We start from the raw sequence: 27,524 nt of genomic DNA, 5'->3' as shown, positions 1-27,524 counted from the left end.
ACTTATAAAAAAATGATAAAAGTGCTGCTGCATTTAAGATAGGCAGGGAAAAAAGTCGACGTTGGGTTCGGCGTTGAATTTTCTACTTTTATTGATGACATGACATTAAAAAGCAATAAAAGGATGAGCCGCCCATATTCTAAGAACATACATTATGCACTGCATGCCGTTTGATGTTATGCTTTTCATTCGCGCTCCCTCTAAACCCGCAGCCATTGTCGCTGCACTGTTGTTATTTTTTTTTTTTTTCTTTCTTTCGTTTCCCTTTATTTCTGGTGTTCAAAGATTGTTACGCGGTGCCGAGTAAAAGGTTTAAATGAATTACTGAGCCGCACGGTGATCAGCGAATAATGTGAACACGAATTAATCGACTGTACATTGATTTTTGAAATTTTGTGGGCTACGGCCAGTATGTATGTTGTGATGAAATTGAAAGAGAAGAAAAAAAACCTACTTTGATGTTTCGAAAACGAATGAGATTAATGCTAACAACAAAACGGCAAAAAAGCATTGGGTGTCGGAAAAAGATTGCTCAATCTGATCAGTGGTTCGATCACACATACCGAATGCGTCTTCTCGGTAAACTTAAGAGCGACGAGATGTGTCGATGGCGACGAAAGAAGAGAAACACAGAAGAAGAAAAAAAAATTACAGTATAACGCATGGAAAATATTATAAACGTACCGCACGCGTACCGAATCGAAACAGATAAATCGTAAACGCATATGGTTCCATAAATGGAACCGAAACTACAGATACATACTCGATTCTCACTCTATAGATATAACGTTTGTTTATCTGTGAGTCTGTGAATCGGCATCGTGCGGCATCACTGAAACAAAAAGTCATACACATATGCATGGGGTCTCTCTCTCTTTCTCTCTGTCTCCATATCGAATCCATGTGCTATCCGTATATATTTTGAGAATGAGACTGTCAAAAAAATATATACGTAAAGACAGAGAGAAAATCGTAAACGCATGCTAGCGCAAGCAGGATGGCGCATGAGTGTAGTGAATACAATCAGCAGCAGCAGCATGCTTGTGTGTGAATACCTGAGCATCGAATAGAACAACTGATTCGACTTGGTATACGATTTCCATTGAGAATGTGTTCTCCTTTGAAATGTATGTATACGCTCGGTATGGGTTCATGCGTACCACATATACTCAAACGTTCAGGCGAACGAAAAGAGCGAAGAAGAAGAAAAAGAAAAAACACAAGCAGATTTACTCGACACGGTAAATGGCAATAGAATATATAGCTCGCGCGCGCGGCAACAGCAACACACTGTATGAGCGAGATACGAATCGAAAAGCATTTCTTTGATTCAGTCAGAGTCATACATTTCATTCGAATGGGACGAGAGAGAAAGACGTATTCGATTCAGTTGGCCTACGAATTTTATCCGTAAAAGACACAACAATTTTTTACGGACTTTTTTTGCTTCTTTTTTTTACTCAGTGCGTGCGTGTATACGGAATTGAAAACATTGCAAAAATCATAAACAATCTCTTTGGACATAAAACGAATACGATTAAAAAAAAAAAAAATAAGAAACAATGCTCAGATTTTCCACCACGACGAGTGAGAGGATTAGTGTGTCGTTGTCTCTGCCTCGATTCGGTTTTGCTACTTAAATAAAATAAAATAAAAAAATAAAAAATTGTTTACATTATAAGTTCATGTGTAAGTGTTTGGTTTGTTTGTTGTCGATTTGGTGAAATTTGACGAAAAAAATACAAGAAAAAAAAATGGAAAACAAACTTGCCAAAATGTTGAATAATAAAGAATTGTGCGATCAATTTGAATTCGTTGAAAGAATGAAGAAAATCAACAATGTGAAGTGAATGTGAAAGATAAACAATTTTCCATTAATATCGATGAGAAAACGAATGAATTCTATTTCAAAAATCCTCTGGGAAATAACAACGACGGCCTGATTTGAATACGAAATATTTTAGAGAAACATAGATTTGAATGGGAGAAAAGGCACAGTGACAAAAATAATACTATCACCATATTAACATATACAAAAAAAGAAAAGTAACAACAACAAACATCAACATTACAGGCTACATATCCAGCGGCCGTAGTAGCAAAAGCAAAAGCATCAGCAACAGCAACAGCAGCATCAATACCAATATTCACAAAAACATGTGTAAAATTATTTTCAAAAGTGGAAATGAATGGGTGTTGAACTGTGTTTAAGCGGACGCATTTGGCGTTTTTGACGACTGGCAATGTGTCGAAATCGTGCTATAGTATTTTTGTGGCGCGCGTAAAAAATGTCATTTTAATAACGGGGTGTGCAATTAACGATATACACACACATATATAAATATATACAAATCGTTTTAGATATTTAAAAAGTTCATCACAATTCAATCATTCCATATTCGGTACACTTATTTTACTGATCGGCAATTCGTTCGTTGTCCAAGTACGGTTGAAATTTATGTTGTTTGTATATTGTGATAGAAGTGTTTCAATCAATGACTGTTTAATAAACATTTCTTTTTCAACTTTAATCGGTAGTGTTGAAAAATATTCGATTAACGGTAAAACGAACTCAATCATAATTATCGGAGCAGCACATTCCATACAAAACAAATTTTTTTATGTGTTCATGTGTTTGTGCAAGTACGTTGCGATTATCCAAATGTGCAACTAAGGTGATTATATACTATACAATTCACAGACATACACAATTTTCACTTTCAAAGTCAATGCATACCTATTTTCGAATGAATCATACTAAAACAATTGAAGTGTATGCAATGACAACTACTTAAATAATAACGAAACATAAATGTCACAGTATTGTTAACTATTGATTATGAACATGTGATATTCCTTTCATAATGAAATGACAAAAAGAGGAACTATCTAATATTTTCGGTTTTTTTCTTCTTCAATGTATCATTTTTGAATAGGAGTTCGAGATCAAATGATACCCGGAGACATACAGAAAATGAAGTTGGATAAAGTGCAGCAATAGCACATAGCAAAAGAGTTGTACAATTTAAGTTGTCAACAGAACATTAGCAATTCGAAAGCTAAATAAGGTTGTAAATCGACTGAAAGTGAAATAAAAAAAAAATTATAAAACTTTGGACAAGGAAGCGAATTCACTATGGCTGGAAACATAGTCAAATGGTGGAAGCATAAAATATTGGGCGGATATAAACAATTCTCAGGTAAGAAAAGGCACATGAAAAACATCACAAACACATAGACACCATTTTTTTTTGTTTATCTACACAGTTTACATAACTATGACCATGTTTCCTGGTATGATCGGTCTTTCGTTAAAAGGTTCTTTCGGTGACAACTGAAAGCGCATAAGTTCAAAGATCTGTTTATGATTCCATTCTTTAATTTCAGTCTTCTTAATCCTATGTTTTATGTAATATTTCATTGGACAACACACTCGCATACTGTTGTGACATTTGCAAAGAGTTTCTCTCTCTCTCTCTCTCTCTTGCTCTCTATTCGATCAATAAAATAATGGTCTGAAAATAGTCCCAAAAAAACTATTGAGAATTGTTGTTTACGAATACTTGATTTTACGATGTTTTTACAAAACAAGATAAAAGTTTGACAAAAATGAACAGGCCAAAAAAACAGATAAAACCCGTGACGTTTGTTGTTTTTTTCATAATCTCAGTTGGAAATGTTGAAAATGTGGTCAGAATGACATCGTTCAACTTTAATTTGAAACGTACATTCCAATAAAAAAAAATACATTAACTCGAAGCAACCGCATTTGTGACATTTTCAAAATATGCATTTAAATTGTTTCGCAAAACAGAGGCAGCGATTCTTCTTCTTTTTTTCCTCATCTTATTTTCTTGTTGTTTATCAATTGTTTTCATCTGATTTGTTTTGAAATACGCAAATCAGCAGCACAGAAATTATCCCTTTGAAGTAATGGCTCTTCAATGTCCAAAGATGCATACGAACGAAGAAGGAAATGAAAAGCAGTCGAAGAATCAAAGAAAAGACTAAATCAAATGGCAACACATTAACGATGGATGAGATCAAAAATGCATCCGTTTCAAAAGAATTTATGTTGTAACATAAAAAAAGAAACGTACGAACGAACTTCCACCGATTTGTTGCCGTTTGATCAGAGAAAGAGAGAAAGATACCCGAAATCATTTCAAAAGACGTTTCTTTATTCATTTTGTATTCTTCTTCTTTTTTTACGTTCTGTTTTTTTTCTCTCGTATTTTTATTCCATTCGGCTTTTGGCTTTAACTCCTTTTCTTTGCGCCATGTTTTTTTTTCTTTTCGCCTCAACCCAAGGCATTGAAATGTGTGTGTGCGTATGTGTGTGTGTGTGTGTTTTTTTTCTTCTTAGAAATTCACCGACATCGTATTATACGGAACATTATGTTCACATGATCTGTGTTGTGTATATGTGAAACAGTACATCGGTTTTAACGGGAGAGAGAGAGAGAGAGAGAAAAGCAAAAGACTTGAAGCGCGTATGTCGAAATATATATTCTTTATCTTCATTTTTTGTGTGTATATTTTCTCTTCGAAGCTTTTCCGCCTATCCTTTGTAGCGGCCAGTTTACACGGCATGCAATCAAAGAACATAAACCTTTCAATACATTTCAACATGGAACGGAATCACTTTGTCCAAACAATATAATGAAACTAAAGAAATGGACGAAGAGGCAAAGAGAAGAGGAAAAAATATAAATTATGATTCGTTGTTTTTTTTTTCTTTTGAAGAAAAAAAAGTCCTTTCACTGTGATTGAAGAAATAACCGACAATAGAATAGTACAGCTAAGCAACACGATTGATATCAATAGTGAAAACAGTAAACTGTTCTTTTGTTACATTCGAATCTGTCAAAGCGGCTAATTCGAAGTGCATCGACAAATAACAAAAAAAGAAGAATTCAGTGCCTTACATCAAATGACTGTTTGTGGTTGTAAATGCCATTGTTTGAAATCGTCAGAATGATACTTCTACGTGTTTACTCTGCATTTTATCGCTTACATTACGTATAAATTAATAACAGTTATAAATATATGTTGAATACATGAAGAATCCTTATTATCAAACAAATTTTTTTTAATACATTATGAAATGACACATGTTCATGAAATAATCTCATCATCTTTTTTTGATTGATTTGCAAAATCATATCACTGTTCACCTTTCTAAATGAAGCACAAAAAAAAATAATAATCCGAAAATATATCCGAAGTTCGGATATGAACCGCTCAATGTTTAAAAAATCCAAACTATTTCCAATATGCGTGGATGATCAATAACAAAACATACATGTTTCCAAGTTACACACCACAGGGACATTCAGACAAACTATCGTATCAAGATGTTTATCAAAAGTTGCGACCCCCAACGAAGTTCCATGACATTCTGACAAAATTTCGGTGATTGGCCAACTTTCTTAGTCTATTTTTTGTTCAACACCATACGGTACAGTTCCACCCAAGAATGTGCCGTGTGTAATGCTGATAACACAGTACTGACAAAAGGTTTGAAATGAAATAAAAAAAAACAACAACAACAAGAGAAATCTATCCATTGAACAAATTCAAAAGCATAAATGTACAATGCCTATGAACAATTAAAATACTTAGAATTGCTTTGATTCTCTTTGTGTTGCCGAGGATACGGCACAAAATATACAACAAAATGAAGTATGTGAAATGGTAGGCATAATTATTTAGGAAACAATGGGCGACATTTCCAGAGAAAAATGACAGATTATAATCACTCAATTGCGTATGTTTTTCTTCTTCTTCATCCATAAAAACCATAGACGACAAAAGAAATGAACGCATTGAAACAAAAGGAACAGATTGCCCCGAGACTGTGGCTTGACAGCATACATACTTGGCGATGTAATCGAGGTGTTTCAAGGCATCTATTTGTGTCTGTCAAATGTGAGTGTGTGTGTGTGTGTGTGTGAGCGCGGACGCACGCTCGCGTTGGTAATGCGTTCGTCCTTCCGCAATCATCCAACTAAAATATATTATTTCTGTGGTTATTAAATCATGCCCAAGGAACTTTAAATTGAAGTCATTACGAGCCAACGTAAATTGCATGTTGTAACTGCAATGGCGACAAATTATTATGGATTGCACTTGTAGCCACTTGAAAATCGTAATTATGTTAATGGTCCTGAATTCATATTCGCATTCATTTTCTTCATCTTGTGGACGATTTTGTGTAATGCAAGCGCTCGCTTTAGTTTAGTTGGTTTTTTTCTCCTGCATGAGATTAATTGAGAGTAAAAGTGTGAGTTCTCTCATCAATGTTAACTGCTTAAAAATACGTGCCTCTTTCTTCATCTACTGAAGCCAACTTGTTGACACCATTGTTGCTCATCACAGCGGAAGGGAAGAAAAAAAAAACAAGTTATTGTGTATGGGAAAAATGGTTGCTGCTAATTTGTGTACCATTATTTGTGCAACTTTAATGAAAACTAACAGGACAATACCTGTCAATGTTTATTTTACAAAGAAATGATGAAAAAAACAAACGTTTTCGTTGTTTATTATATTTTTGTTTGTAATTTCTTTTGATGTATAAATGAACTGATGAAAGAATATGAAATGGGTCTGCCTCTTGGAACAAATTATAAACCGACATGGAAAATTTGAAAAAAAAAACTTACCAAGCCTTAAGATGAGATCAAAGCCAAAACAATTTTCAGCATTTCTCAACACCACAACATGAATTAAATGAATGTGAACTTCACTTTGGCTCCATCGTACTCATTACTTCGTGAACAGATCGTTGAATTCACCGTCTTTCATCAATACGTTTGAAAATGATTGCATTGAGTGTGTATCACAAAACGTGGCTCATTTTTGATGCTTAATTTGTATACTATAAACCACATTCATGGCAACACACACGGAACATGTGAATGAAAATTATCCCTTCATGTGTGTGTTTTTTTTTGCATATTTTAAAACATTTAATTAATAAATACAAACGAAAGAAGAATATTAACAACAACATAAAAGTGAATTGAATATCTGTGCAAAAAAGCGACTTGTAATGTCCTTGATATTTAGTATCTCCATTGAATATACCAAGTGTTTGCGCATTATATGATTTGCATCATATAAAAAAAAACGCTGGCCTGAGTTTACTGTGTAGAAAAAAGAGATGCTTATTAGTCTATTATGACGGGACATTTGTTTTCAAGAGGTGCACATATACATGAATCACAATCCCGTATGCAAAATGATCATTGCAAACGAAACTTTCTCTTCATAAATCGAAAAGGCCATCCATCTTATTTCTGTGTCAGCAAAAGATATGATTTTTCACTTGGGGCAACGATGTGCACAACACAAAGGAAATAACTATCTAGCTCTTCGACATACGTTTCAATTAGATTTTAAAAGCCCCATCATAAAGTACATACATTCACTAAAGACTTCATTTACATTTGGCAAAGAAAGTTTCTTTGAAATGTGCTTGTACGTGTACAATGTGCACACAACATAAATATGCTATTAATAATCGTTGACTTTGTGGTGAATTTGTAGCATGACACTTTGGAGATTTTGGTTCCCAACATACCAAAACCTCTTGTTGCACTCAAGATGATTTGTACCCAGTTATCAATGAAACAGATGAGTTTTATTTTAGTTTTAAATTTACTCTTTTATTTTGTTGCTGTCTATTCTTTTGAAATTCTTTTTATTTTGCGTTTAAAATAATTTGTACATCGCTGTTTGTGTGTGTGTGTGTGTGTGTGTGTGCAAAGAGTACTATGAATCAGAAATGTTAATGATGATGACGATGTTAGAAGGGAGTGAGACAGATGTATTTACCTTTTATCTGTATCTGCCGATAGTGTTTCGTTTTGATCGTTTTTATGTGAGGCTCGCCGTTCGTTTGATTTTTTGTTTCTGTTTTATTTTTTCGTCTTGTCTCGCGCGTTATTTTTTTGCTTTCTGCAGTACATTTACTTTATGCACTCTGTATATCAGCGACTTTTTTTTGCATGTAACACTTCTATGCCATGCCTTTTTAATATTTTTTTTCTTACGCAAACAGATAAAATGAAATGAAAATGCGCGTGCGGGCTTTTGAACATGACGGTTCACCAATGAAAAATTACAACTTCAAAGCAAATATTTGCGCACGCCATGTGCGAATCGATGTGAAGAACGAAAATAATGAAGAAAAAAACGCAAATAGCTCAACCACACAGTTGTACACAACAAAAGCACTAAAGAGAGTCAAGAATGTAGTAAACAAAATTTTATTTTTCATTTTATTTCATTATTTCGAACGAAGAGAGACAGAAAAAGATGTACACACAAATGACGATGAAGAAGAAGAATGAACGAAAAAAATATATAAGGAGAAGCAGAAGACGACGATGAAAAAGAAAAAAGAAAAAAAGAAAAAAAATCAGCAACTGCGGCATCGGCAGAAACATATGCGAAAGATGTAAGGATAAAGAAGCAACAAACGCTTTGATTAAACCGCGAAATAGTCGATTATCTGTGAGCGTTCGCAGCATATGACGGCTAAAATGAATAAGTATAATCGAATTGGCCTCTCTTGTCAGACAAATGTGTACATATGACATGATGTATTAATATATGCACAAGAAAGAAGCCTTCATGCAGACCAGAAATTGCACTCCGAACAAATATCTGTATACTAAAAGAGAGAATGGTCATCGACGAAAGCAACAGCAGCTTCAACAACAACAACAACAACAAAAAACGAATTGATTATTGCTAGAGTCATTCATCACAAATATAGACACATTCTCTTCCATTTTGAATGGGTACCCAAACCAACCCAAATAGTCAATTGATGGATTAGAAATGTGCTCAAACTTAAGATCGATACACTTACTCTATGAGAAATCTTTTTAAAAAAAAAACCAGTTTGCCCATATCTTGCAAATCGGCAGGGGAAAGCACAATAAATATATGAAACAATGTGATATAAATTACCAGCATAGTGCAATTACATACAGTTTTTTTTTCGTTGCCAAATAAGATGATGGCAAATGGATCGATCGTTCGGTTTTTCTTCTTCTTCTGTGGTTTTGCAAAGGAAAAAAGTTCGGCTCCAAGGGCGAAATGTTTTGGTGCATGCAAAGACAATGCAATCATTTAGAGTGATTTTTCTGAGCAATCATTTTGGCCAAAATATTTTTCTTTATGCGAAGATTGAGAAGAAGAAAGGATAATCATTATTACAAGTAGATAAGCAGTAATTGAGAATTTATGGTTCAACACACTGTATATTCAATTTGATATGCATTCATTTGTGGTTGGCAGTATGTCTCAACAAGCTCGAATCTAATACATCTTGTCTTAAAACTGACAACTTGTTCAATCATTTAATAATCAAAGCTATTTTACATCGGTTGGCACAAAAGTGCAGGCCATATTACAATTACACGGTTGAACGTTACACGCATTGCAATGCATGTACTGCTTTCGCCCATTTGGATGGTACAACAGAAAATTGGAAAAGCATTAAATGATCATCGCATTTATTGGTACCAACCAAGTTGCATAGAAAATGGGCACACATACACAAACACATGCACTTTGTATCGTATGCAAATGTCTAACAACAACAAAAAACACACAAAACAATAGCTGGTTGGCTTGCGAATGTTTGGTATTCCTTTGTTCTGAAATTCCATAAAACTTGCACAATCTCTCTCTTTTGTTGCTTTCGATTTGCATATCATATCAACAAATCGAAAATAAGAAGCAAAACAAAAAAAAACATTGACTGAAACACTTTTAAAACAATATCGTTGGCATTGTGATTTAATTTGCTGAAAAATCAGCAATCAATAATCAGTTCTTCAGTTATGTTTTCTTCTTTCATTCGAAATCACAACCAATTTTCTTTGTCTATTCAAAATGAATTTTGGCATTTTGTTTTCGGCTCAACTGAGAAGATAATTTATTTCCAATCAAAGACGAACGAAATGAAAGAGAATCAATGAAATGATGATATTAGTACTACATAAGATATTAATTAAGCATGACGGCAAGTGTATAGATTGAAGTGTGCTCATATCGATTTATTAATTTTTCTTCATCGTACACACAAAAAATTATTTAGGTAACTTACGACTTTTCACCTATCAACGTAGGTAGTAGCCGGTTTTACGTATGAAATCTACTAATTTTCATGTAACTGGGTAACATGTAGTATAAGAAAAATTAAAATGAAAGACAAGAACCGCGTACTGTTGTTTTATACATATTTTTATCATGATTATTTCTTTAAATATTTTAATTATTTTTATTTTGCCATTCGTATATGAATCCTATGTTAGTGGAGAGTTTCTCTGCTTACTTTGCTTGTTATTTTGTCTATCAAAAAAATTAGATTCACTGTACATCACATTATAGAAAAGAATTGAAATTTGATTTAAAGTGCTTAGTTTTGAAATGTGGCACCGGTGCTACATTGCATGTTTTCGTGGTTTGAAAATTTTAGCACTAAATAAATATTTAAAAAATGAGTCATTAACCTTAAACCCGTGTGTCCGGTAAAATCTTCACGAGTTAATGTCAATATTTCAATTAATTCCATTCAATCCTGTTCGTTTAATATTTCGAATCGAATCCATTTGGATGTCATTCGATATACTTGACCGCACCGAGCTTCCAGCACTTGTCATACGTGCAACTGGTTAGCGAACCTTCCACACAGACACTGCAAACTCTAACTCCTTTTTGAAGGCTTCATAGGGTGTTATCTGAAAAGAACAATATGGAAATTTATCAAAGCTATAGAAGACTGCTTTGGACTTTGGGACCCATTACCCTTTCATCGATTGATGTTCACCGAACAGACCAAATGAACTCGTGGTTTCCAATGAAAATTGACAACAGTAAGCCAACAGCCAAAACCAAAAATACACCACCCAAATTCTCCATGTCCAATTCAGGAGTGTCGCTTCGTTCTTTGTCGCCGGCTTCACAATCAACATTTTTACTCTCCCACCAATTATCGATTAATTCTATGAAAAAAAAAAACAACATAAATCGGTTAATAAACTAAAATGTAAGCCATAGTATTATTTTACCCTGAATCTTCCCCGACTCTTGTAGGCGCAAAAGTGCCTTACTAATTGACGTTCTATATGGCGAATCTTGAGAAAAGAACATTCAATTGAATACCAAAAATAATAATCAAAATAATAAAGTAATGTAAAAAAACTCACTTAACGGCATACCAATACTATATTCCTGTTCAAGGGGTGATAAATTCAAAAATGTTCGAAAATGTAAATAAGATTCAAATACCTTGGAATCCAATAAACCTCCGACTTGCGTTAAATCACATTCACGATGAATTTCTTCATTGTTATTTACGAACACGCTTGGATCAGCTTTTTCCACCGTCACAACATTTTGTATCAAAGCAGTTTCTGTCTGAAATACGATTTGCACAAATAAATAGCCCTTTTTCATTCAATTTCATTCACCAAAAGTTTACTTACTGTCATTGAATACGGATTGAGCATTGGTTTGTAATTGCGATTTCGTACGAAATATGGTTTGATTTCATATTCGTAAATGTCAGCATTCGTTGGATTAAGGAAACGAATAGTTGTAATGTTTACTCTGACATCGGGCAATGGCGTCAAATCAAGCGTATATCCATCAATAACTCTGAAAAACCAACCACATATTCACTCATCATTCTAACTTTGGAACTTTTAATTTGATATAAAATACCAAAATAAAAATAATTAAAATATTTAAAGAAATAATCATGATAAAAATATGAATAAAACAACAGTACGCGGTTCTTGTCTTTCATTTTAATTTTTCTTATACTACATGTTACCCAGTTACATGAAAATTACTAGATTTCATACGTAAAACCGGCTACTACCTACGTTGATAGGTGAAAAGTCGTAAGTTACCTGAATAATTTTTTCTGTGTATATATTTCAATTGATTTTGAACACAATGCAAGAAAACAACAACATTCTACCGTTGCATGGGTGCATTTATATGAATTTGGGTCTCGATCATTCCCTTCATATTCGAATTATAATTCGCTAGTGTATCTTGGACAATTTTGATGAGCAATACATTTTAAGACCCGATTTCATTCCAAATAACGGTCATTTACAGTTTTTGACATTGTCTGTAACTGCAAAATGTTAATGATTCTACTCAATTCATACGAAAAATCAATATACTTATGCTAAATACAGGTTCTTATCTTTGGATTATTTATTGCATAATGTGAAACTTAAAATGTTAAAAACAAAAGAGCTTCGAATTTCGGTTGGCACACACCATTGCAACCATGAAATGAATCAGTTCACAGTGAATTAAGTAATTTCATCATTCTTTTTTCCATTCCAAATGTATTTTGGTAAGCAATTTGTGATCGAAAAATTCAATATAAATTGAATTTTGTAATAATCACAAGTGATTAATCGTGTTCAACACATTAAAAGCATTAATCGGTGTTCGATTCACTTACGATTAATTCGATTTTCGGACGAAAAAAAAAAAGAAGAATAACATTAACCACATATTCAATACATTGAAAATCGCAGAATTTGGATTCATTTCTAGCCTCATTCTTCATTCCACGTTTAGAATTTGTCTGCATTGAATTTTCGCTGCCGACACACTCACTGTGTGTTTGTTTCTTTCTCTTTTTTCTTTCATTTTTTTCTCGCTCCTTTGTTTCTATCGTGTGCAATGAACATATATTCGTATATATATCATATATATATATACATACAAATAGGCGCGTAAACGTTTCGTGCGCTCATACATCGCCGTATACCGGCATGGTTTGTCTTTTATATACGTCTTCCATTTAACAAACACATTCGAATTTTCGAATGGCTATATAAGTATACACACAATATCGTTCTTATGTCGGCATATTTAAACCATTAACAAAAGAGACACCGCCAAAGATAAAAAAACGAACGAAAAATAGATAGAAGTGAAGTAAGTGAAGTAAAAAAAAATACAAATAACGAAAAAAGAGAGAGAGAAAAAAAAGAGCAACAACAACATAATAAGTATGCAGTTAAATGCGTTGAACGAAAGAAAGACCAGCACAAACAAAGACATTCTGATCGCTGCAAGGCATTCAATGTAAGAAGAAATGTGGACATATTCGAGCTTGGACTGTAAATGTATGACTGCAGTCTCTATCTGTATCGAATGCTTACAAACAGGAAAATAAAAATGTTTTGCTGTGTATGAGTGTGCGGTATGCCTAAATGTTGATGATCGTACACGTACAATATATTAGGAGTGCACGAGAGACGGACAATTATTCCGTATCGTACATTATTGATAGTCTAATGTCACCGAAATCTATACAATAACGATAATATCAATTCTATTCAATCTTTCGGACATGTAGTTATGGCGCCTATCAAAAATTCCAAGCGACACTTTTTTTTTCTCTCTCAGCGCTAAAAATAGTTCAATAATTAAAAGAGATACACTCGCAAGAGTAGAGGTGTATGAAATCGTCGTTTTTCTTTTATTCGAAGAATAACTAATTGTTTTATACCAAAATTGATCTACCCTAATACAAAGTCCTTACACACAAATATTGTATGAAGTGAAATGAAACGAAAAAGTAAAGCATGAAAAAAAAAGATCACGATGATCGAATCATATCATTCGACAAAGCGACAAAAAGACCAAGACGAAGCGACGTTTCATTAAAACGAATACGAAGCAGGAAAAAAAGAAGCAGAAATATAAGAGCATAGGATGAAACGTCGTAAAACTTATATTTGGTAGTGTAATACCTAAACAAATGAAGACGAATTTTAAAACCACAAAGATATGGCACCACAACGGCCTCACAATCACACTTCGATGAATCGAATAGTGTAATTGATGTATTCAATGTATAACTGGCGCTCAATATTTACATTAGCCATTTACAAGTATTCAAAAAAAAAAACATTTTTCCAATGGAGACCGTTCATTTAACACGTGCATTCATATTCGAAAAATATAACATCATTTTAAACTGTTTATGTAAATCAAATATGAAAACAAACTGAGATGATCTATATTCATTTTGCTTTTTTTTTCTATTTCTTTTTTATTCTTATCGTGTCAGTGTCTCGGAAATGTGGCTCTTTCTATTCTTGATTGCGCTCAAATGGACGTTATTATTGAAAAGCAATGGGCAATAAATCTCAACACTGAATTTAAATCGAATTGAGTGGTTAATTGATTCACCAATATTCAAAGTTGAATGATTTTTTTATGGTGTGGCCATTTCCACGAAGTGTTTTTTTTAATCAATACACGTCGTTGTATGGACCAATCGCCTATAAAATAAGATCACTTGACATATCAAATCACTGCAATTAACAAATAAATTACAATGTTCCAAAGTATGATTTCCTCGAATTGATATGTCGAAACAGTGAAACAGTGAACGAAATCAAACGAAGGAAAAAAGAATTATTTGTGTGTATGCAAAATTCGGTTTCAAAGAGAAGCAAATATTGCGCCAACTCGTATATAGTTGTAATAAAACGAGAGAGGAGAGAGAGAGAGAGAAAGAAAGAGATAGCGGGCTATGGTGTGAATCTTCAAATCAATCTCATGCAAAGAGCAACGCATAAAATCAAAAGCCACCAAACTAAATGGCCGATATGTGCATGTTATGACGGCATTGGCAATTACACGTATCAAGGCATCGGTGCGAGAGTGAGTTTCTGTGGTTAAAGTTGTGGTTATTCTCGATGTTGCTGTTGTTTTCATTCTTTCTTTTCTGCGTTTCTCGCGTTTCGTTTCGGAATTTAATAGATTTCAATGCAGACGATCGTTCACCAATATTTTAGAAGCTGACCAATTTCTTTGTGTTTTTTTGTTGTTGTTTTTGTTGTTGCTACAACGCAACCACGCATCTTCTCTCACGAGCTCATCAAATGCAGTTTAGCTATTTTTTGTTATCCCGTCATCGTTAAATTGCATTTGAAAAAATGAAAATTGAATAAAAAACAAGAATTTATTTGATTTTTCCATGAGAATTTACCACCATTATGTGTAATTTTCTAATTTACGCACAATTTATGATATCGCAAATATTTTCATGATTTTAAAATGAAGATGTGATGTAAACTATTTATTTCTTCTTTTTCTTTGGATTTGGCTGATTTGACCTTTTTTTTGCTTTATTTTGTTGTTTAAGAATACCGCAACTTGCTATTGCATCTGCCGCTTCACGATGCTCTCTCTCTATTATTTTCTCTGCACTTTTTTTTTCGTGTACATCGTTAAGTTTTCTTTTTTAAAATGGAAACTAGCGGTGATGACCGATTGATTTGCCGCTATCGGTCTCGCCACTTTGAAATATACGACCAAAATCAAGAATGTCCAGAAAAGAAACAGCATAAAAATTATATGATCGCAAACACCGAACACTCTCGTTTGATTTTTAATGGCCGTCGTGGATGTTGGAAGTTCAATGGTTCATACCGCATTTATCACTTGTACTCTTTGCTGCTATTTCTTTGGTGTTCTTTTGTCTCTTTTTTTGTCATCATCGTCATCGTTTGTAATTCGTTTCTGTGTGTTTTTTTGTTGTTGTTGAAAAATGTCCCTCAAATCGAATCCGTAATGTTCGAACCATAAAAGAATCATCGGAAGAAACAACGCGACTGCTGAATGAAAGGAAGAAAGAGTTCCGTGTGTAGTGCATTACAGTGATTTCTGAATATGTTTCATTCTGCTGTATTTTCTCTCTGTCTTCCGTTCGGCGTTTTTGGTTCGATTTTGTTTGGTTCGTTGCCATCGTACTTTCTTTTCTTTCTGGAGAATTCCAGCCTGATGATTCGATTCTTTTTTTCTTTTTCATTTTTTTTTTCTTGCGGTCTGAAGATGTTTTGATTTCGATTCGAGACCGTGTCTAAAGCTCTACTTATAGCCATCTTCCATCATCAATGTTATTATTATTGTTGTTTTTCTTTCATTGCATTTATACCGAGCATACATAGAATTTTGATCGTTCAGTCAGTCGATTTGGTCGGTATTTTCAAGTATAGATATCGTAATTAGTGAATAGTAACACCTTTTGGTGGATCTCTGTCTACACTGTGTTTTGTTTGGCTTATAGTTTTTGTTGCCGCTGTGTGTGTGTGTGTGTGTGTGTGTGCACATTTTCTGTTTTTTCTCTGTCTTTCTCTCTCTTTCTTTGTTGTTCTTTTTACCATCCATTTTGGTTGGTCTTGTATCTCCCGCCAGCAGCATCATTTTTTGTATGCTGTTATGGCACGCTGTTGAATGATTATGTGCCTTTCTTCGGTGTTTTGCATTCATCATTTGTTTGCCGTTGGGCATGTTATAACATCCATCGCGCGCAATATATTTCTCAACGTGGCCACACTACATCATCACACCAATGTAACTAGCTATGCATATGCATATATATATATATGTGTGTAAGCAACCAAAATTAACATATGAAGATGATGGTGGCAAAGAAGAATAATATGTAGAAAAAAACGAACACTTTGGAGGCGAAAAGAAAAAAATATCAAAAATGAGAAGAAAAAAATTAATCAAAATAAATAAAAAAAATGTTAAAGACAGACGACTAGGACGATTAATGTTTGTGTTACGGGCTACTGATGCATCTCGCACGCAAAGCGTGGCCAAACTATTAAAAGTGTGAATTCGGAACATTGAGCCCACTACTCAAGACCGGCAAAACTAATTTTTTTTTAATTTAATTGAATCTATACGAATTCAGTGGAAAATCATTATTGGTTGCATCGCTCAACTTGCCACATTGCTTTGGAAATTGTGGAATCAAAATCGATTGACACAGAATGCATGAAACAACGCCAATTTGCAATATGAACCAACATTGATTGGCAAATATTTTGAAAACGAATTAACATCGTCTTGATTATAAGCATTTGTGAACCGAGGATACGCACTCAAAGACACTCAAATCAATTAATACAAAGATTAGTGTTCATTTCAATTTACGGCGGCTAAAAATAAAAGAATGACTAATGATTCAAGCACTGATGATAATAATGATGATCGAATGAAATTCTCATGCATGCACGCATGGCCATATCATTTGTAGCAATGCTATTACAAAGTAACAACTAATGGTTTCACATCCTCGGGCAGACTTTTAAATCATTTCATTTTATCTGTTCGATCATTTTGTTGTGAGACTAAGAATTTACTATTTCTAATATACCATTAGATTTGAAGTTGCTTAATTCTTGTATCCTTACATCGAAACATGCCGATGCTGTTCCAGTTACAGTCAATCACTTCAAATTGGTTTGCTCATTTGAAGTGGCGTGAATGTAAATTAAAACTATGCACATAAGACGAAATCGGCGTAAGGTTACAATGTCTGAAATAGCTAAATAGAGAAAAACTCTGCACCCTCAATTTTTCATATAGCGTAAGAGTTCAAGACATTTATGCTTTTATTTCTAAAAGTTTGTTCCATTTTAATGGATGCCACGAACAATATCGAGTCATTTAATTTCATTTTCTGTCGTCATAATTTTGATGAGATTCTCTGACAAAATTGACTTACACATTAATTGAATAAATTCACTGTTGGCAAAAAAAAATCTCATTAGGGAATCAACATGAGTGTGAATATATCGTATTCTGTCATGGGAAATTACTATTCTGCTATCTAACCATTCGTCCAGTACAGCCTATACTGTAGTGTGAATATTTGTTTCAATAATAACTGTTTCATATATTGCCAAGTATGCTGTAAATATAATAATCTCGAACGAAAACAAATGAATATACTTGAATTATTTCCCAAATCGAACCGACTGACAAACAAATAATTTCAATTAACTGTGGCATTTGTTGAGCGAAGATGTTGCAAATGAATTTGCGTTAAGGTTTTCATATTGCTTGGTGTTGTTTATTAAGTTTTTTTTTTCATTCTTTCTTTTCGCAAACGGAAAATGAAATTAAAACATTCACGCAGTGTGAATGAGTCACGCTCAAAACATTAATCAAAGCCAAGACTATAACGACGGATAAACGGCTTTGGATCCAAATTAGATACAAAATAAGCGTTAATGAATACATACTGTTGTGCCATCCGTGGGCATTTTGTGTCGGGTGTTAAATGAAAATCGAGCACGTCCAAACGAGCTAAGCACTTTCTTCTTGTCGCACATACCAACGTCAACACAATCATCTAAGAAAACGGGAAAAGAATTCTTTAAATATGGGTGTCTCGTTGTTTGTTCATCTATTTTTTGAGTATGTTTCGGTTGTTTGTTTGCCCACCCCGCGCACATGTATACCCGTTTGGTAAATGGAATGGATTTGAAATGAATGAACATATTTCGCATCTCATTCTCAAATCCAATCATCATCAGTTTGATATTATCTGCATATAATCATCAGTATTTAACTTTCGTTTCGATTACATACACACGGCCGCAACATTTCGAAAAACATTCGACGTTTTTGTGTGAACGTGCAAAATTTTATGCGAGATGTAATGTAATGAACGAAGCATAATCTTCACTCTCTTATCATCTTCGACATGCTGTGCAATGGTGTAGTATAGTTGCTTTAAACGAATGTGCCATTGTATGTTATGCATACACATATATCTGGGATCTAACTCGGTTCCTGTTCGGAAACTGTTGAGGGTGAGAGAAAGAATAAAAAATATGTATGAAAGGAACAACGTGTGTATGTGTTTTCCTGTTACTGACTTTGTCATTCGTACGTGACGAAAGCGTGATGCCACTTTAACAATGTGATGTCTTTCGTTTTCCATTCATTATCAATCAGAAGTTGAATGTATTTAAAATGCACTACACCATGGCACGAAATGACTAAGCTTATGATGTATTCTATAGTCGCAATGCTACTTCGATGCTCTGTATACAGAGCATCCAATGTTCGTGTCATGGAAAAAGACGAACGAAAAACACGAATCTATTTAATTCGTTTGTATGCTTCCAACGTGAAAATGTCAAACTTATTTGTTTTGTGTGTGCACTCAATTTGACTTTAAAATAGAGAAGAAGAATAAGAATAACAAAGAACGAAAGAAGAAAGAAAAAAATATTGATTCACTGCTTACTTTCCAAAATGGCACTGGCATTGGAAAACACGAACTCAACGGAAACTTTTCAACGCATTGATGTGCTCATAATTTTATATTGAGCCACACAGAAAATGAGAACACAATCACAGAAAATTGGGGGCGGCTTACGCCATATTCTCCCGATTATCGTAAAAATGAATGAATGTGTAATAGCAGCGACACACTCGTATGTCCAAATGAAATCTTTTGTAGAGATTCATGGCTTTTAAATGTATGCATCTAACCATAGTAAAAAAAATGACATTTTACCGATAGTATCACTAATCGCATGCAATGCTGCCATATAAAAGTGGCATTGTGTTTTGTTTGGTCATTTTGTTTATTTATGAAATAAAACCCAGACCATTAGTCAAATTTAATTGGAATGAGAAACAAGGATAAAAAACCGCCACATATGTCTCGATATATTCCAGAAAAGTTGCTGTTCTCCCTATTTAGTTTCTTTTATGTTGAAAATATTTACATAATTCTAATAAAATCCTTGAAATTAAAGGCGATATTTCGATTTCAGAAGCACAACAGTAATTATACTTCATTTGTAATGTGAATGACATTTATGAGTGCAAATAAAATAATGCTGAATACGAAATGCCATTGATAGAGTGCACGTAACAAGATGACAATTCAAAATTAAGTTGAATTGATGTCGGGCCACCCGGTGCACACAGTGTAACACGTCACTCCAACTTCATACTTCATAAATTTATATTCCGTTGAGTGTGATATATATTTTTTTTATTGTTGCAGCAACGAAATAGTTTCATCTGTTTAATCACAGCGTTGAACTTGGCAATTCCAAAACGAAACAAAAAAATATACATAGTAAAGTTTCTTCGAATTTATCTTTGTGGTTGGTGTGCTATGTGCTTTAATCATAAATTTCATCGGTATACTACAGTCATCTCTCGGATTACATTTTACGAACGAAATTAATTCATTTCATTCGTTCTCCCTTCAACGCTAAAACGTGCCATATTCACACCGAAATGGTGGTGGTGTTGTTGTTGTTATTTGTAAAAAAAACTTTATCGTATTTTCTGTTCAACAGCGCTGAAGATTACAGCGATCATCATTGGTTTTGCTATCTCGTTACGTGTAAAATCTTCATCCGATTGAATATCCACAAATTCAATGTACACGAATAAACAACGTATGCACTGTAATTCCAAGTCGTGTACATTTGGCAAACGAATTTAACACAAACCAAATTTCTTTCAAATGAAATGGCATGTATTCTGGACAGAGTTTCGAATCGACATTAATGTTTTTAGCAAACATTTTCGTTTTGTTGTATTGAACAATCAACAATTTTGGTCGACCAATCATCTCCGTGTATAATCTTCTATAAAACGGCATGCACAGTTCATGTACAAATGAAACCCGAAACCACCTATCTCAATGGAAATGAAAAGTGGTGCTAAAATTAAATGCGTCTTATGAGAGCAAATAGGATCGATATCTCATACCACCACCAAATATTTGTTTTCCCGATGATTGGAAAACATTTTACTGGGTTTTTTTCTTCTTTCTCTCATTTACTCGCTCGTTTTCATAGAAAAACTCTGTAAAACTCATTTACGCCGTTTAGTCGACAATTTTCAAATTAACAAAATGGATGATGATTTGGATTACGTGTTATGAGTTTGGCAATGCCACGCCTGTAGAACTGTTTTTTATGATGCGCTTGCGATTCTTTAAACGGAATATCTAAAGTTTGGTCTTATTTTCCTGGATTTATCTCTCTCTCTCTCTCTATTTCTGAGCCTCGTGGAAAATATATATATTTTCTCAATACCATATACCAATTATACGATATTATTTATTGTTTCCTGTTTAGCCATATGCTTGTGTTTATTTCAGTGATTTTCTTGCCATAATTTGGGGGTTTGTGTGTTCAGTTGTTATCAAAATACTTCGGACATTTTGGTTATTGTGTGAATGAATGCGTAGAATTTTGTTATAGAAATGCCAAAATATATGTGTGTTCGACCGATTCAATTTCTGCGTTCGACACATAATTCCGATGTCACTTAAAACCCCATTTCATACGCATTTCATGGCTTTTATTGTTGTATGTTGAATGATAGAGAACATTGAATGCTTCGTATGTTCGCACTATGCAGTAACATTGCCAGTGTTGTTACATAATCCGCAGCACTTTTGTTGAATTCAATTGAATTTCAATCAAAATCATTGTCAAAACCAGACAACGTGAATGGCATTCAATGATGATAATATAAAAAGAACAGACGAACATCAAATACAACCATTACATTTGAATGTTTGAATGTTGTTTGGAAAACATGTTTGCATTTACATCTTCATTATTAAAGCCCATTGCATGGCGAACATCCAACTTCATTTATTTACATGTAGTTAGGAAAGAAAAAGATCGAACTCAATGGAGCATATTGCGATGCCAAATCATTGGTGAGATGAAAACCCGCTTGAATCATACAATTCTAGTTTCGAATATTTCGAAATCATTTGAAATTGAGAATATGGGATTGATTTTTTTTTCTTCTTCATCGGAGCATCGTGACTCGTTGGGCGAGTCGGCGAAATAAATTGATTGAGAAAAAAAAAGTCCAAAGCCGCATCAGTGCTATTCGAAACCCAATATGAACAGGACCAGAGCATTCAAGTGCCAAATAAATCGAACCTGAACGGTAATGCAATATCACATGAATTTTCCAAAACGAAGATTCACACACACACACACACAACTGCAAAAAGTTGGCAAAAGTTGTGCTGCACCAAAGCAAAAAAAAATTGTTTGACGAAAAGAACGAAACGTTCGAGAGAAAAAAAAACAATGCTCGACAAACAAACCGAGCTTGTCAGTTACAAAAAGAGCCAAAGAAAGTTTCACATATAAACAGAGTTAAAAAGTTGAAAATAAATTCAGTATGCCGCTCGTTGTTTTTTCTTTGCTATTCGAGCTGGTTAAGTGGGTATAAGTGTAGAAATCAAGGGGCAAACCATTCTCAAGAATATGCATAAATTATTCATATCGCTGAGAGTAAATAAATGCTTTAATTTGATTATTGTTATTTTTATTTTTGACAAAGCAATCAGATGAACCTTTTGATTCGTGTCAATTTTCATAATTAGCTTGCCCCTTAACAATATGCCATTCTTTCTCTCTCTCTCTCTTTTCAATTTGAATTTTTCCTTAAATTGTTACATTCGTCTTCGGCAGAAATGCTTCTTTTTTTCGTTTATACTTGTAACAACAAAAAATATATATATAATAGCATACTTTGTTCGTCTTTCGGGTCATAGCGTATAAAAAGCAAGGCGAGCAACACATAATTACAAACACATGCTCATATAAGAGATATGAGGCATAATTCATGTGAAGTTTTACAAAATGCCCTGTGATGAGAAGTTTATGAACCGAAATTAGAGTTGTTGTATGTCAGATATTATGGTACGTTGATTTTTTGCTCTTGACTATTTCGGATCGCTTCGATTCGGTTCGTTCTATTCTATATTATTCTGTTCGACTTCACAGTTGCATTTAATCCCGAAAAAAAAGAAAGTAAAAGAATAAAAACATTGAGTGAATTCGGCTAGATTTCATCTCAATGCCATGCACTTTCTTTCCTTATTTCTTTTCGTTCTTCGTTTCATTCACTTGATTCTTTTATATTTTTTTTTCTTTTCTTTCGATAGAATGAAAAAAAAACATTCGTTCTTTTGAGCATCTCTCATGTGAGATGGATATTTCTCCATACTTATGTCCGATCACATCACGTTCACAGGCATCGTACGCGCACGCATACACATCGATTCGTTTCGTTTACGAACGATTGTGCGTTGTTATTCATGAAACTTCTTACCTTCAGAACCTATAGAGAACTCTGTGTTTTTTTTTTCCTTTTGAACTTCTCTCTTTTTATGTTTTAGTTTGATATTTTTTTCGGCATAATTGTTTTATGTGTGGATGTATTTTTTCCTCTTCAGTTTCTGTCATATGCTCTTTGATTCTTTACGGTTTTTTTTCTTCTCTTTTTCAAATTCATTTTCTTTTTTTTTTGTTTTGTGAGAAATACACTCCTTGTTTGACCATTTATACCGCTCTCGGTGTGTCGATTTAACTTTGATTTAATGCATGCATCTTAGATCTTTTCTGAAACGTTTTATAATATATATATATGATATAGTATGTAGTATATAAATGAATCGAAACATAAAAAAGCCGCGCTCACACACCATCGAGAGAGAGAGAGAACAAAAAATGGAAATTAACGAGACAAATCTACAGAGAGATTACTCCACTATACCTTCGTGTTTATGATCGATATCGGTAATTTGAAAGCGATTCTTTTAACTTTTATCCCGCACGGGCCAGTTTTTTTTCTCTCTCTCTCTCTCGTTCTCTCTCTTCAGTTGGAGATTCAACGCTCCACACACTGAATTTAAATTAATGCGTTTTAAAGTGAAATAAAAATACACACATACATACATTGTTGATTATTTAAACCATCTGAATATCTTTTAATAGTTGCCGCTTGAGAATCATGTTCAACATTTTATTATTAACTTGAATTCTTCAAATTTATCATGAATGTCACAAAATTTGTTGGTGTATTTCGCAGAAAATACTATTTATTTATGATACACAGCTTAAGCTTAAGCTTTCAAGGCTAACTATTTATTTTTCTTCTTCTTTACTACAGTGCTTCAAGAATGTGCAACAGATTCAGAAGAGCTGATTTATCCGATACGAGCGCCGTCTTCTTGCAGTGCACCACCCGATCTACTACTAACAGGCGATCGTAATAAAGATGCCAAAGTACAAACATCCACACCACGTAACGATGCCATTTCGTCTGATAGAGTGTTGTTAGAGGTAATATTCGAGAACAAAAAAACAACAACAACAATACAAACCATTTCATCTCTCAACTTATTAAAACTATTTTGTTTAATTTTGAATTTGACAGGAATTTACATGTGATGTTTCGGTAGAAGGTGGCGGAAAATCGACACAGCCATTACAGTTCTCTTTCACATTTTATGATTTAGATGGGCATCATGGAAAAATTACCAAAGACGTAAGTGGTGATTTCTCTTCCAAATGTTGAAGTCTGTTTTTCTTCTCTTTTTTTTCAAAATAATAATGAATAATGATTGTTCACAGGATATTGCTGGCATTGTATATACTATATATGAATCGATTGGAAAGTCAGTGGTGGTTCCACATTGTGGTAGTAAGACGATAAACGTTCGTTTGACGGTGTCACCAGACTCAAAATCAAAATCGGCCGACTCCCAACATTCGGTTAAGAAAAGTACGAAAAGACAACGAATTAAATCGCGTCGCTTATTTAAATGTGATGATGATGAGGAGGGTAGTGGCAGTGGTTGCTTTGATACCAATCAAGAAACAAATAAAACTACACAATTAGCCGACGAACTATTGCAACATACTCAAAGTGTTGGCATACAATCAACACCGATAATTGGAACTGAAAAATCCGATGGAATTGTTACCGAGAAAAATCAACCAGAGCAAAAGGATAATCGACCGCAAAAAGATACAGTTGACGGTCGAATTGGAAATTGTTGTGCAAATGAAAGTGCAAAAAATCATCATCGACAACAAAAGTCCAGCCAAACAACCGAAAATATTTACGAAAGTGCACCGATTTCAAATGAAAATTCAGCTCCAACGTCAAAATCAAAATGCGATAAAGTCACATTGAATAATAATAATTCATGTTGTCAAGATTGTCGGGTAACAAATCAATTGTATCAAATTGAAACGGTACCCATATCGAAACCGTGTGCACGACGAATTGGCCGAAAATCAAGATCGCGTAAGCAGAAAAATTCACAAGATTCACATCCAGCCACAAGGATTCGGTCACTTTCGGTTGGCAACGAAAATAGCTTTCGAAACAGCAATGGCGATGCGAGCAGCGGTGCAAGCGGTAAAGATCGAAATGACGAATGTCTGAACAATTTACGACGCAATGATCTTATTGATATCATTCGTGAGAGTATGGAAAAAAGTCGGCTATGTTTTCAATCGAATGGGTAAGTCTCACATATTTTTTTTTTTCTTTTTCCAAACGTTAAATAGCAATTTAAAAAAAAATTGTTTTGTTATTTATTTAGGAAAACAAATGTAAGTCCATCGAAACATCACCGGCATCGTTCTTATACGATTTCATCGAAAATGACACCTATTGATCCGCATTCCAATGAGACAACCGCCATTCATACACACAATGCATCGAAAGCAAATTGGTGTGGATACGATTCGATGTTGCATGCAAAAATCTGTTCCACAAATAACATTATTTCGAATCCAGTGCTAGCGGCACACACCTCAAAACTCTTACTCAACTATAATTCTAATCATAATAACTCAACGCCAAATTGTAATAATAGTAATAATAATAACATAAATAATGTTCGAAATTCACGATCGCGTCATCGTCATCACACCAACGAATTTCCCATATCGGCATCGCCACAAGTGCAAGGCTATACGAAATTGATGTCAATGCAAAATAGTAAATTAAACACTGCCCTACTCAGTCAATTGAATCCACAATTGACACAAGAACAAAAATTAACGCGTACCATTAGCCATGTGGAAAAATGGTTGGCCGATGATCAGACAATGACCGCCGCAGCAACATCCAATATTTTAACATCAAACAATCTACTTGATATATCAAAAAATGTAAATTGTAAAGAAAATAATTTGTATAAAGATGCTGAATGTTTGAATAATGTGAATGCAATTGGAGCAACCGATAAGTTCAAAGAAAATGAAAAATTGGCAAAGAAACTCAACGATGTGGGCTCACCGTCGAAAAAAACATTCAACAAAGAGATTTTGCTTACACGAAAAACACCAAAATCATCATTGTCATCATCACAACGGAATTCATCAAATTCCGATTCACACGGAAAGGGTACGACAAATGTAACAACTGGTGTTAATACAACGGTGCCCGAACAAAAAGAAAATATCGTCGAATACGCTTCCATTCCGATCGTTGATCCTAGCCAAAGTGAGTGTGAGAATTTATTGCGCGCCAGTTCGGATGATAGCAGCCAAATTGGAATGACTGACAACGCATCACTAACAACAATCCATCGATATGTACACATTCATCACCACTACTATCATCACTAATTTTATTTTTATTTTATTTTGTATACTCCATTGAAAATTGGACTTCCCTCATCAAAAATATATATTTGATTGCTTCGATTGCATTGTTTTATATATAGAAAAAAAAGAGAACTAAGTTGTTTTATATGATTAGGCTTGATATTTTATTAGCATATATTTCGTATTCGAATCAAAGTTAGTATTTATTGTCGGATTATTATTGAATTGCATTTAGAAAATTATGAAATTATTAAAGCGCTCTTTGATTAACACGTAAAACCAAGAAAATGAAACAAAGATTTTTTTTAAAGTATACATTTAATATATATGGGATTTCGTTTGAGACGAAACGTGACGAAACGAAATCGATCTTTCACATTTTTTTAATTTTTTTTTTTGAAAAACAAAAAAGAAATAACAGGATAAATAAAATAAAAATAGATACAATTTTGCGGAACAAAGAACACAGGGTATTTTGCGATTGATATCAATGTTATTGTTGAAGAAAAATAAAACGAAACACATACTCACACATGTAAAACGATTTAAAAAAAAAGAGAAAAAAAATGGCAGACAATAACAACAGTTTTTGTATCAATCAGAGAATTTTATTGCTTAAATAAATATTCACGGCTCAGTCGCGAATACGATAATTTAAAATTTCATGTTGATGAAAGCATTTATTTTTTTTATTTTAATTTCATCGGATTAATAACATTGAACAAGCAAAATAATCGACAGGAATATATTTCCATGAGATATAGAATGAAATGAAAGAAAAACAGTATATGAAGATTCCTATTTCTTCACACATACACGCACTTGTACTGTGTAAATGCACATGAGGTTAGTTTTTATATACATATAAAGGGCTCAAATGGAGATGGAAGACAAGGAATTTCTAACTCATGTCATACATATCGCTTACATTTTATACATTATGCAAAAAAAAAAACCCAAATGATAAAACAAGTTCTATACACAAAAGTTCGATTATTAATTTTAATTCTGCGTATACAAAAAAAAAACATAATACAAGAAGCTAACAAAAAAAAAAACGATAATGATCTGAAATACTTCGTCGCGGCTAATATATTTTCTTTATTAGTCATTATTATTTTTGTATATATGTTTTTTTTTGTTGATCGTCGCATCAAAGGTGTGAAACATCGTACGCATTTTTTTGTCGGTTTCTCTCAATTTTTGTTCTTCTGAGAATCCATAACGATCAAAAAA

At 33.7% G+C, this 27,524-nt stretch overlaps 1 protein-coding gene across 1 annotated transcript; it reads left to right on the top strand.

Annotated features, from left to right (window-relative positions):
* Positions 1-1,740: 1,740 nt before the first annotated feature.
* On the top strand, positions 1,741-27,243 carry LOC116345589 (protein naked cuticle). Its single transcript, XM_031775038.1, has 6 exons — positions 1,741-2,675; positions 2,937-3,200; positions 23,833-24,005; positions 24,100-24,210; positions 24,297-25,195; positions 25,277-27,243. Exons 2-6 carry the CDS (start codon positions 3,137-3,139, stop codon positions 26,307-26,309), a joined length of 2,280 nt encoding a protein of 759 aa, XP_031630898.1. The 5' UTR covers positions 1,741-2,675; positions 2,937-3,136; the 3' UTR covers positions 26,310-27,243.
* The last annotated feature ends 281 nt before the right edge of the window (positions 27,244-27,524 follow it).

This window comes from Contarinia nasturtii, unplaced genomic scaffold, assembly GCF_009176525.2.
Source record: "Contarinia nasturtii isolate CC-2019 unplaced genomic scaffold, AAFC_CNas_1.1 Cnas_scaffold_129, whole genome shotgun sequence".
Classification (NCBI taxonomy): domain Eukaryota; kingdom Metazoa; phylum Arthropoda; class Insecta; order Diptera; family Cecidomyiidae; genus Contarinia; species Contarinia nasturtii.
This window is presented reverse-complemented; position numbering and strand designations above follow the sequence as displayed.